The 13,386-nt window shown below is 42.5% G+C and overlaps 1 protein-coding gene across 1 annotated transcript in view; it reads left to right on the top strand.

Moving 5' to 3' along the window:
• The first annotated feature begins 538 nt into the window (after positions 1-538).
• Positions 539-13,386, top strand: part of Pgm2l1 (phosphoglucomutase 2 like 1) — a 39,900-nt gene continuing 27,052 nt past the window's right edge. Inside the window, exon 1 of the mRNA XM_005357504.2 lies at positions 539-939. Within this exon, the coding sequence (XP_005357561.1) occupies positions 829-939 (111 nt within the window). The 5' untranslated portion in view covers positions 539-828. The remainder of the gene's footprint in view (positions 940-13,386) is intronic.

Here is a 13,386-nt window from a genome sequence, read left to right as displayed (position 1 = left end):
GCCGCCGCCGCCGCCACCGCACCACCCGGGCGGCTCCGGCTCGGGTTCGCGCTCCCGGCGGTCGGGACTGCAGCACTGACAAGAACAACAACATCAATGACAAGGAAGAAGGGGGCGGAACCGTCGTGCGCTTCGGCGGAACCAAGTGCGGCGAGGGCGGAGGAAAGGGGGAAGAGCTCGGGCGGGGAGGCCGGCAGCCCGCCAGCCGCCGCTGTTCCGCACCGCACGCAAGGACGCCGCGGGCGGTCCACTGAACAATCTCAGAGCCCTCGCTCCTACGGACCCGGGGTCCGGAGGCGGCCGCGCTGTCCCGGAGGAAACCGCGACTCTCCCCGGACCGGGACGCGGAGGCTCGGTAGTGGTAGGGACTGAGTTTGACGTCAGCGGCGGGGGGCGGAGCCTGGCGCGGCCGGGCGTGACTTCCGGGACCGGGGAGCTCCTGGTTGCCTGAATCGCGAGGCACGTGATCCAGGACGCCGGCAGGCCGGGGGGCGGGGCCGGCGGCGCGGGGGCGGGGCCTAAGGCGGCGCGGGCGAAGGCGGCGACCCAGACATCTGGGACTGTTGTTGTTCTCTCGCCTCACGCCCGCCTCAGTCAGTTCGAGCTGAGATCCGGAGCTGCTCTGCCGGGGAGGCTGGTGACAGTCTCCGCCTTCTCTCCCGGTTCGCTGGAGCTGCGGCTGGGGCTGGGGCTGACCGAACGCCTCGCGGTTGGTCTCCGATGCCCTTCGGCGAGGAGGGGGCGTCTGGACCCTGGTGAGCGCACCCGGAGCCCACCCAACTCGGTGTCTTCACCCGCCTCTCGGGCCCGCACACCCGTGTGTCTGCCATGGCTGAGAACGCAGATGGTGACCTGAACTCCAACCTGCTCCACGCCCCCTACCTCACCGGGGACCCCCAGCTGGACACGGCCATCGGGCAGTGGCTGCGGTGGGACAAGGTGGGTACCTGGTCACCCAAGCATCCGCCCCCGTTTCCTGCCCACCCTTTCACAGTCCGCCCTTTCCGGCACCCACCCAGGGCTTTGCAGACTCCGGGGGAGGTGGCTCCGGCCACCGCAGGGCTAGCGGAGTTGGGCGATGCCTCTCACCTATGCAGTGGCTGCCTCCCTCGGGAGGTCTGGGCTGGGCAGGGACATCTGCAGTAAGCTTCCTTTTGCAATAAGGCTTCACTGCAACCTGCTCCCTTATCACCCTCTCCTTCCAGTGTGTGCCAGCTCTCATTCTCGAAAATACTTCATCCGCATCATCCTCATCGTTGTTACTCTGCATCCATTTCCTTTCCCCTTTCTCCCTTGACTTCCTTCTTTGCAGAACCTGAAAGCGGCTCCTGGTACGTTTCTTGGACGTTACTAATCACTATCTGCTTTGGTGTTGGTCTGGTGGTGTGTTGCCACCCTCTGTCGCTGGGAAATCGCTGTTCTGTTTCACTCTATTTTCTGGTATCACCGTTTGCTCTTGAAAATGACAAGGGTTCTCATCTTATTTAATTCCTCTGCTGGTAGTTATTTCCTGAAGTATTCTGTTCAACCAATCGTGGTCATATACATACATAAGGGTCTACACCATTACTTCCCAAAACGTTCCAACAGATCATCTGGGAATCTTAAAAGGCAGATTCTGACCATATATTTATAAATTTAGAATTGCTCTGCCATACCATTTTTACTGCCCTCTCCCTCTCCTTGTGCGGGCACATAGGGCAGATTGGTGAAAGCTGGAATTAAAATGCAGCCTTTTCACTTGTAAAAGAGGCCCCTGGAAGCTCTCTCAGAGGACAGGAGGATAATCAGGTGTTTGCTTTATCAAGTTCATGTGATACCGCTGCTAAAATGGAGAAAGCTGCACATTGTAAAACTGGTTAATAATTGGATTAAGGGGTTTGTATGGCAATATGTGAGATTGTGTTATACAAAAGAACTACCTAAATTAGCTTTCTGAAGCAGTTTATTTTATTTTTTTTCTCCCAGTCATTTATGCATTCAAGAAGGAGAAAAATGCTGAATGTCTAGGCCGGTCAGGAAACGCTGGTGGTGAGAGAGATAGAAGAGTTCTTGCCCTCAGCAAGCCTTCAGTTAGTAGATAAGGAAGCCCAACAAACAAGCAATTACAATGAAGTTATTTGGGAGTTATATCTTAAATATTCTACTCATTCTTGTAGAGTCTGAGCAAGTGTTTCTCAAACCTGAACAGTGCTAATAGATCACCTGGGAATCCTGAAAGGCAGTTTCTGACCAGACAACTAGGGTGGGGCCTGACAGGCAGCCTTAGAGAGCTTCCAGGGGATTGATCTCAGTGTGGCTGATCTGTGGACCACACTAAAATAGACTCTTTTCTCTTTCAGTATCAGCTTTGACAATGTTTTCCCTAATGAATGTCCTGGTTGAATGAATTAATGCTTATTATCTGAGCTATGCCCAGGTAGTGCTGAGACATAGAAATACTTAAGAACTGTTAAATGCATATAAAAATGATACAATAGTTACAGTAGCAATAAAAGAAGTTGCAGGCATTCAGTTCTTATGGGAGTTCAAAAGTGAGAGTGATCTGTGGGGTGAGGCAGTCAAAGAAGACTTTTTTTTTTCCCTATGACAGGATTTCTCTGTGTAGCCCTGGCTGTCCCGGAACTAGCTCTTGTAGCTCAGACTGACCTTGAACTCACAGAGATACTCCTGCCTCTGCCTCCTGAGTGCTGGAATTAAAGGTGTGCACCACCACCTCCTCCTGGCTTCAAAGAAGACTTTATGAGATCATGGAATGCACATAAAAAGAACAGGGAAAGCCTGCAGGAGAAAGATGAAATAAATGTAGACCTCAATGAACTAAAAGGAAGTAAGACAAAGGCTCCTAAATAAAATATAAAGGACAAGTAATAAGTACCTTAACAGAAGAACAGACTTAAATAATTTTAGTAATTATATATTATTGATCTCTCTCTTAATGGGGGATAATGCTTTTATCGGAGAAACATATGTTTATCTTCTGTAGATTGATACTTAAGTAAGCTAGGCTAAGTCCTAGGCCACTGAAATTTAGAGTACAAAATGGAATCAAGTATTTCATTGTACCTGAACAGTACATGTAGCCTTTCAGTGCAGAGAGTCTGAGCTCAACTCCTGATTAATACAATTAAGGAGTTCTGATAATGCTGCTGATTCTGGAAGGCTGATGAGGCATGTAATAAGTTAGAAATTGGTCTCAGGGTAATTTGCTATTTGCCATAATCACCAACATTATTAATTTTAGACTTGGTGGCTTGGTGTACATTGAAAAGTCTCGATAAAAAAGAAAAAAAGATGTTATTGATGTTGAATTTTTAGTTAACATTCAGATTTGCTAAGATGGAGAAGGAAGACTAAGAATTGGAAACTTGAGCCTAAGCCAGAGCTTAGGGTACCAAGAAGTCTTTGGAAAGGTATATGAAGAAGAGCTTTAGTATATCTTTAATGGCTTTCAGCAAGTAAGGGTGTATGTAATGATGCAATGATGCATTCTGACAGTTTACCATAAGTTACATGAGAATCATTTGTTCTCAGGGTCCTGAATACCCAGTTTCTACTTACGAGTAGCAAAATTAGCCATATAATTGTGACCAATAACAATATTCACATAAAAATATGTATTGAAATTTCATCAAAGTAATTTGGCATGCAAGAGAAAGAATTCATTTTTAAAAAACACTACATGAGAAAGATGATTGCTGTTCTTAAAATAATTTCTAATACATAGCATACTGCTAATTAAAATCACGACATGTTTGGGAAAAAAAGAAAAAGAAAATAGTGCAAGAAGATAGACCCAGCATGGTGATTCTTACCTATAATCTCAGCACTTAGGAGGCTGACCCAGAAGGATCAATTAGAGTTTGAGGCCAGCCTGGGCTGTATAGTGATAGCATGTCAACCAGAACAGAGTGAGTTGAGACTCTTGGTTTGTACTCTTTCTTGTGTAGCTTCAGTAGGGACTTGGATCTGACCTCCTACTAGTATTTAGACTTTTGTTTAGTATGTTAGCTTCCCTAGTCTTAAAATGAGTTCACTAACATCAGGGTCATAGATATTGGTGATTGATTTAAGAACACTATTTTATTAACTTACGGTTTATGTTATAGATGTAATAATCAAATAGATTTGTTTCTAATCCAGGCATTTGGTAGATACACCAGAGGGAAACCAAATTCAAAGATTTTTGGCCATCATGAAGCCAAATCACAGGGAGTCAAATATATAACATGTAACCACATGAGCTTGTAACATGTAAATGCATCCATCTTTGTATGGGGCTGTGCTCCTACTATAACCCAGTAAGTCCAGGGATCAAGGAGTCCCTCCTATCAGTTGTGCACAGATAACTCTACCACCAGCATGCCCTCCTCTGCTCTAGGTAAGGCCACACCTTCCTGTTTCATTCATTTGGTGCTGTCATGCCTTGTCAAATTACAGACCAGCAGTTCTCGCCTCAAGTCCAGGTTCTTTAGCCTCACAACTGTCTGTCGATTCTGTTCCGATGTGAATTTGACTCTGTAAGCAATCATATATAAGATACCAAGCTCTGTTAAAGCCTGGATGGGTAGAAAGGGAAGGGGAACGGGGAACCAGGGCAGAGCTGCTCTGCTGATTATAATAGCAACAGCAAAGGTCATATATGTTGACACCAGAGTAGAGGCAGGAATTTACCATGGCAGCTGAAGAAATAGTAAGTAGAATGTAGATCTGTATTAAGAAAGAGTAGAATATGAAGTTGAAGATAGGTTAGGCTTATAAAGAGCCTGGAAAAGGAAATAAAGGGCCTCAATCTAACCCAGTGATTTTCAGATCTTTAAGAACAGATTTTTTTTTTTCTAACAAATTGACCAAAAGAAAAAGGTTGTGAATGAATTCCCCATATCTCCTTGATTAGCCGATCTTGCAGTGCTATGGTAAGTACCTGAGCCTGGGTAAAGTTTAAAGAAAGAAGGTTTACTTAGCTCAGTTTGTATGAGATCAGTAGCCACGTTTGTTTGGCCTCTAGTTAGACTCGTGGCTATGGACTCCTGACAGCATAGCCACTGTAAAAAGGATTACACAGTGAGGCAGGAAGCCAGAGAGCAGGGAGGGGTAAGCCTTGCTTTTAAAATTCTCTCCTCTTAACCTCTTCTCTTCTCTTCTGTAAATTACAGCTTATTCTTGTTAGAACTCATCCACAAACCCCTAAGGAAATGTCTCTAGTGGTGACCCTGTTACCTCCCACTAGGACCCAACTCTTGAAAGGTTCTACTACCTCAGTACTTCCACACTGAGGAGCAAGCCTGTGATATGGGAAGCCTTGGGGTACAGGCCACATTTAGACTATAGCACATTCCAAAATTTGATAATTATATTAATAGTTCTACAGTTATTCTTTTGAAAAATTAAATAGTTTAATCTGTGTAAATAAAATCCACAGAACAGTAACTTTCAGACATAGAAATCCCAACTGACCCTTCTAGTTAAGAAGATATTGGCAGAAAACATACTGTGTATATGAAACAGAGAAAGCTCATGCCAACTTCCCAGGAAAATCTGTGGCCTTTACTAACTAAGTATCAATCTATATGAAGAAAATAGTTCGTATGAACAACAAGATAAAGCAGTAGGTACATATATAAAAAGAGACACAGTGGAGAACATAGGAACCTCAAAATTATAAACTAAAAATAGAGAATTATTTCATCAGCAAATAAAAAAAAAAGATAGCGTGAAAAATCAACTGAAAACAAGAATAAGCTCTAGAAAACGAAAGGAAAAAAGTGATCCCCCTCTACCAAACACACACACACACACATTAAAGTTGAAGAAATAAGAGAAATGTTTGACATGGAACAAGAAATCCTGGCTGCTAAGTTAGCGGAGATCCACAGCGTTCATCAAGAAGTAAATAGAATGTATTGTTTGTGTCTTAGTGGTTTTTGTTTTTTTTTAAGGTATTGGTGGTGTGGTAAAGATGGCATGTCATTTCTATCAACATCAGAATAGCAATTAAGCAGTCACCTATGAAGAAAGGAAGGAAGGGAAAGAGGCAGAGTGGTTAGGCTGACCAAAGCAAGAAGGAAGGAAATGGGGCTGAGGGTATAGCTTAATGGTGGTGCTTGCCTAGCAGGCTTGCCACCCTAAGCTTGAAAAAAAAAGAAAGACCTAAGTAAATTATTGACCAAAAATGAACCACATTAAAACATGACCTGATGATTTTCAATAATTAATTGATGAAGCTTAAGTAAGAAACTGTGAGCTCTTTTCAGGTAGCACAAGGGTGTGCCAAAAGAGTCTAAAGTAAATACTATTCAGAGCATCTAACCTAGTAATTATATTCTCTTTTGATGGTCAACCAGAAGATAGAACATAGTATTTAATTTTTTTAATTATGGTGGAAAATGCATACAAGTAACCATCTTGATCATTTTTAAGGATGTATATAGTTCATTAGTTTTTATAAAAATATTCACATTCTTGTAGAACAGACCTTCAGAATTTTTCATCTTGCTAGGCTGACACTCTATGCCCATTAAATAACTTGTTTGTTCCTTCCTCTTTCCCCTGAAAACCACCACTCTCTGTTTCTATAATTTGACGACTAGGCACCTTATATGAGCAGAGTCACACAGTATTTGTCTCTTGTGACTGACACATCAGCACGTTATTCATCCATGTTATGGATAGCATTTCATTTTGATGGAGCAACAAAATGTAGAGGTGTTGTGTGGCAAAACTTCTTGAGAGACAAAACACACAAGGTTTAGAGTAGACCCCTATCTGGGGTATCTGAGATATACTCACCCCAGATAGGACCCCTATAACAGACCAAAGTTCGGATACCACCAAAGTCCAACTTGGTGAGCCAATGAGTTTTATTGGGGTTACTTACAGAAAGAAGCAGAAATGATTCAAAAGACAACTGCATCCCCAAGCCCATCCCAGCTCACAAATCTGGGAACCTGAAGCACACCGCACAGCCTGCAACCTGCAAATCCCCTGCTGGGGAGCATTCCTTCTAGGTGCCTCAGTTGGTCTAAACCTCTTTCAGGGGCTGGTTTCTGCATTTTCCAGGCATTTGGTCTGGCAGTTTGCCACTGGACTCTGCTTACTGTGGCAGGGAGGGGCCTAGGAAATCTGGTCAGTTTCAGGGAATGTTTTTAATTTTTTTACCCACCTGCTTAAGGAGTTTCCCTACAGGGTGGGATGTTTCACTCTTGGAGAAAACTGTTATACATGAAGAGGTCATACAATGATTTTGGGTTTTGGCCTATGTACTTTGATTCATGATTCTTTCTGGCTTCCTAATAGCTATAGAAATTGCCAGTGTGTACTGAGGCTGCTGCCCTCTGCTGTTGGGAGTTAATAGAAAACAATTTATTCTGGTGCAGAAGAGCCAGAGACTCAGCATGAGCTTTGCCACAAATCCTGTATAGGATCTTTTCAACTGAATAATTGAATAAGCATTTGTATTAGTTACTTTTTTCATTGTTATGACAAGATTATGACTAAAGGAACTTGAGGAAGTAGAGCGTATTTTGACATTTCTCCATGACACGGGAGACAGCAGGAACGAGGCAGCTGGCACATCACGTTTGTACCCAGATACATGCTCGTGTCTCTTCCTTTTCATTTAGTCTTGAACTCCAGCCCATGGGTGATGTCCACATTCCTTAGTTAAATATCTCAGGAAATGCCCAACAGACACAAAGATGTGTTTTCTAGGTGATCCCAAACCCAAGTTGTCAAGATTAGACATCACAGTGCTGTATCTTACCAAAGTATGAAAGTGGCCATATTTTAATGCCCCAAAGAGTACAGAGACCCTAATATTGTAAATGAAAAATATTTTCTCAGATACTAAAGCATTTTGATTTTCAGCTAACCAGAATTTATCTTGTTAGAAAAGTCTCTTGATGTGTTTTCCCCTGCTACAAAATTTTCTCATATCATTTTTTTTCTTTGAAATATTTCATTTTTATGCAGTAAAAGATTTAAAACTCTGAATGCCAATTGTGCTAGTCAGTTTTACACCACAATAACAAATTACTGTGGTTGCTCATCTTATAAAGACAAAAAGATTTATTTGGGCTCACAGTTTTGGAGATTGTCTTAGTTAGGGTTCCTATTGCTGTGAAGAGACACCATAACCATGGCAATGTTTCCTTATGAAGGAAACATTTAATTGAGGTGGTGGCTTACAGTTTCAGTGGTTTAGTCCATTATCACCATGGCAGGGAACATGGCAGCATGCAGGCAGACATGGTACTAGCTACATCTGGATATGAAGACAACAGGAAGTGGACTCCCCACTGGTGTGGCTTAAGCATACTTGAGACCTCATGGCCCACCTCCACAGTGACACACTTCCTCCCACAAGACCTCACCTATTCCAACAAGGCTACACCTCCTCACAGTGTTACTTCCTATGAGTTTATGGGCATCACATATCAGATATTTACATTATCCCACTAACAAAATTATAGTTATGAAGTAGCAACAAAAATAATTTTATGGCTAAAGGCCACCACAACATGAGGAACTGTATTAAAGGGTTGCAGCATTAGAAAGGTTGAGAACCACTGGCCTAGGCTCCTAAGTAGCTCAGAACCCAACAGTTGGTGCTTTCACCTTGAGCTTAGTGCTTTGGTATTCTCAGTGCCCTAATGTTTATCTCCTTGGCGGTCAGGGCTAGTGTTTGGGTCTTGCAGGTCTTCTCTGGGACTCTTCACAGTCCTTGACCTTCTGCAGTCTCAGCTCTTAACCGTTTCTTGCCTTCTTAGCTCCTCTGCAGTTAGTCTCAACTCAGTGGTCTTCAGGCTTCTCTTAGCTGCTGCTGCTGCTGGGTATGTTTGGGACTGAGAGCCCAAGAGTTGTCTGCTCTCCCTATTAGAAGCTCAGCCTGTGATACAGATCAGAAGTAGGCAGCAGTAGCCAAAGGAGGCTTTATTGGAGCCAGAACTGTAGTATGAACAGGTGAGTGGACAAGAGAGATATTTGGGCTGCTCAGAGGAGAGTGAGAGCATCACTGCTTATACAACTACACATGTGCATGCATTACCTGCCATGGGATGCCTGGGAGGTGCTCATTCCAGACTGAATTTAGGGCATCTGGGAGGAGGTGGGGCAACTATGGGTAAAGTTATGTAGAGTAACTGTAGAAGCTTATCTGAAGCCATCGTGGATGAAAGGAAATCTAAAGAAAAGCCTCGGTTATAGTGGTTGCCATGACAATATCGGTGGGTCCTGCCATTGGAATAAAGTCTATCTGAGGCATCTGTGGCAGGTTGGGAGTCTCCCCGAGCAGCTTTGAAGTTTTTAGAACAGTTAGGGCTGAACCTAGTCATAGTGGTGCATATCTGTAATCCCAGCACTTGGGTGAGGGAAGTATGTGGATCAGAAGATGACGGTCATCCTCAACCATGAAGCAAGTTTGAGTCTGGGCCGAACTACTCAGATATGGCTGGGATTTATGTGGCTTGATAGGAAGCTAATGGTCATGATTTTTTTTTAATGACATTTAAAATTCCTTTTGCTGAAATACAGAAATGTGATTAACTTTTATATATTGATCCAGAAGCCCAACACTAATTCCAGATTTTCAGGATATGTATGTATGTATGACAAATAATTTCATCTTAAAAAATATACTATCAGCTGAGCGGTGGTGGCGCACGCCTTTAATCCCAGCACTCGGGAGGCAGAGGCAGGCGGATCTCTGTGAGTTCGAGACCAGCCTGGTCTACAAGAGCTAATTCCAGGACAGGCTCCAAAACCACAGAGAAACCCTGGCTCGAAAAACCAAATATATATATTATCATTTTTGTGTCATTTTTCTTGCTTTATATCTTAAGTAGGGCTTTTTCCTTTTTAATTTCCATTTTTTAATTATAGCCATCCATTAAAGAACCAGGAGTTCTTTTCTATTCTTTGTAGTCTAAGATATATACATATATGTGTACATATACAAAAACATACAGGTGTATATTTATTGGCTTCAGATTTGCTGTCATGTGGTATTACGTTATGAGAAATATGTCTGGTTTTGTCCCCAGTTCTTAGCATAGTGTTCCTAAAACCTTTGGAATTTCCTGAGTTATTGTATTGAAGTGTCCTTTGTTACTCATAACAACCCCTTTGATCACATCTGAGTTTATGGTTAGGTGGAGCCCCTGGACAGCTTTGGAATAGGCTGGTAACCAGAATGACCAGTTGGACTTTCTGCTTCTCGCTAACTGCTGGCCGCTGGTGAAGGGAGGTCAGGGCTAGAAATCGGGCTGTGTAACAGCTCTTAAACGTGGGTCTGAAGTCCTGGGCTGACTGCTAGCTAGAGAACAGGTGCTCCATCCTCCTTCCCCCACATCTCGCCTTATTCATCTCTTCATTTGGCTATTCCTGCATTGTCTTATAATAAGCTGGTAAGCTAAACCATTCTCTTGAGTTTTGTGAGGCATTCTAGAAAAGTTTTGAATGTGATGAGCTGGTCAATGAGAACTCCCTTTTATGGTTCTATAATCCTTCATTTAGAAGTATGAGTAGTAGCACAAAATTTATACTGGGCATTCCAAAGTGGGGCAGTGCTGTGGACTAAACCCTTTAGTTTTTAAGATCTAATCTCATGCTGGGTAAATAGTGGCAGAATTAAATTAAGTCATGAATATTCAGTTTATAGCCAGAGTAGTGGAGAACTGATGGATATTGGGAAAGACACTGTAAACTGGAATTTTTGTAATCCCACCAGACTAAACTAGTTCACCAGTTAAATAGACAAGTGGTACTGGAAAACAGAGATTTGATCAAGTCATGTGGTCTTGGTTGCTCATCCATTGCTGTGGTAAACACTTTAATCAATGTAACTTATAAAGTGTTTAATTTGAGCTTACAGGATTAGAGTCAGCGACCTTAATGGTGAGAAGTATGGAAGCAGGCATGAATGGTGCCAGAACCGTAGATGAGAACTTACTACACCTCGACACATAACTAGAGAAAGAGACACTAGGCCAGAAATGACCTTGAATTGCTGATCATTCAGAATGTCTGTATCTCTCGTGTGCTTGGGTTGCAGCTGCAGTACTTGGCTTCAGTAGGAAATGCCTTCCTTACAGTCCTCAATTTGTTCCTATTAATAACGTTGCAAATATAATATCCAGTGTGGAGTCAGTTAACCAGGCCCATAAAGAAACAGGTCAACATAAACAGTTATCCACAGAAACAAATGTACTGTGAACTGACATGTAGAGGTACTTATTGTAAATTATGATATGCAGACTTTAAAATAGCAGATTGCCAATTCTGAGAGGTCAAAAGGAGAAAATTAAAAATTAGGCAGAGAAGTGAAAATAATGCAAAAGCTTGTATTTTTTAAAATTTAAGTTCTGACTCTGAAATAATACAGTAATCAAAACTAAGAATTTCAGTGCACAGATCGAGTAGTACTCAGAGTTAGAGAATTAGAAGTCTACAAGATTGGCAGTGGGAAGTATTCTGGGTGAAGCATAGAGTGACAGAATGAATGATGAGAGAAAGTATGGGTATGATGCCTGGGAATGATATAATGGAAAGTTCTCAGATCCATTCGATTGAAGCCACCTAAGGAGAGGAAAAAGTGGGCCAGCAGCAGCATTGGAAGAGATTATAACTATGAAATTTCCTAAAGTGATGAATAATACCAGGCCACAGATGAACTTAGGTATTCATGTAAGCTGTCTAAGTCTTCTCCCTAATTACACCTGGCACAAGGAAAGAGAAGAGTAAGACCTTTAGTAAAGAACAGTCATATTTTCGTTGTATTTTTGCATATGTGTATGTTTTACAAACCTGGAATCATTACATATATGGCTTATGAATTTTCCTCTCTTGAGATGTCCTGAATGTTTTATATATCATTAAAATTTAACAAGATTTTGGATGTGATATTTGAATGTACTGTTATACTTTATTTGTGTGTGTATGTACATTGTGTGCTTGTCCAGATTTGTAGGTACATGTGTGTTTTAGGGTGTTGTAGGTACATGTGCATTTGGTGGTCAGAGGATGACCTTGGGTGTCGTCCTCAGTAATGTTATTCACTACCTGTGAAACAGGGTCTCCCATTGGCCTGAAGCTCACCTGTTAGGCTAGGCTAGACCACCGAGCCCCATCACTGGGATTAAAATTGCATGCTACCAAGACCAGCTTTTTACAGTGATGCCTGGATGAAACTGAGATACTCATCTTACTAACTAAGCCTGCCTGTCTAGCCCTGTGTTATATTTTTATTTAACCAATTTATATTAGAATATAAATATAACTACATATAGAATATGTCGTTAACTTGCCTGTGGATCAAGTTGTAGCTCCTTCTCCACTCTCAGCTCCTTCTCTATCAGCATGTCTGCCTCATGCCATGTCCCACCACAATAATAATGAACTAAACCTCTGAAACTGTAAGCCACCCAATGAAATGTTATCCTTTATAAGAGTTGCCATGGTCATGGTGTCCCTTCACAGCAACAGAAACCCTAACTAAATATGGATCAAGACTATTTAATATTTGAGCTAAGATTTAATATTAAAGATAAGTATTCTTTACCCCAAATTCTTGGGATAAGCAGTATTTCAGATTTTTAAGTTTGGGGTTTTATAATCCCTTTGTATCTTTCAATAGTAGCCGGAGTAATTTACATTATCTCACATTCTTTGACTTTCTGCATGACTTTGACACTCCTTAGTTAAAAGTTAAGGTCTGTGTTTCCTCTCCTAGAACCTAGGTGAGTCTTTGTCATGAGTCTGTCACAGCCTCAAGAGATAACAGCAACCGTGGAGGCAAAGCTGCTTCATTTCCAGGTCTAGACAGGAAAGGTAGGACAACTGCTACCTGGCTGGCTTTTAGGACACTCGCCCTAGAACCCAGGCTACAAGGAGTGCCTGCTGCAGATGTCCCATGTGACAGCCTACGGAGTCCCAGCCAGCATAGCATCACTGCCAAACACTTGGCAGGCAAGCCTGGGGGTGATTCCATCAGCCAGATCTTTTGAGTCTTTCAACAGAAGCCTCACACTTCTGCCCATAGAAGCTGAAGGACAATAAATAATGGTTGGTTTGGGCCTCTCAGTTGGAGTCAGTTATTATCCAGCCATCGTAAATTCTCTCTTCCTCCTTAGCGCTGCTCTTAAAAACTCTTAAAATTCAATCAAGAAACCATTTTCATCTCCAGATGGAAATGGTATCTTGATTTAATTGCATTTCCTGAGTTACTGTGAAGAGCCAGGCTAGTAGGTAGACAGTGGGGGTGATGTGCTGAGTGTGGCTGTCACTTCAAACTCAGGAAATCCAATACTGAAATTGTTATGTTTCTACTCGCAGCTTGTTCTTCCTCCTCCTCCTCCTGCTCCTCCTCCTCCTCCTCCTCCTGCTCCTCCT

Source organism: Microtus ochrogaster, chromosome 22 (assembly GCF_000317375.1).
Source record: "Microtus ochrogaster isolate Prairie Vole_2 chromosome 22, MicOch1.0, whole genome shotgun sequence".
Taxonomy (NCBI): Eukaryota; Metazoa; Chordata; class Mammalia; order Rodentia; family Cricetidae; genus Microtus; species Microtus ochrogaster.
The sequence above is the reverse complement of the archived record's forward strand: the minus strand, read 5'-3'. Positions and strand labels throughout refer to the sequence as shown.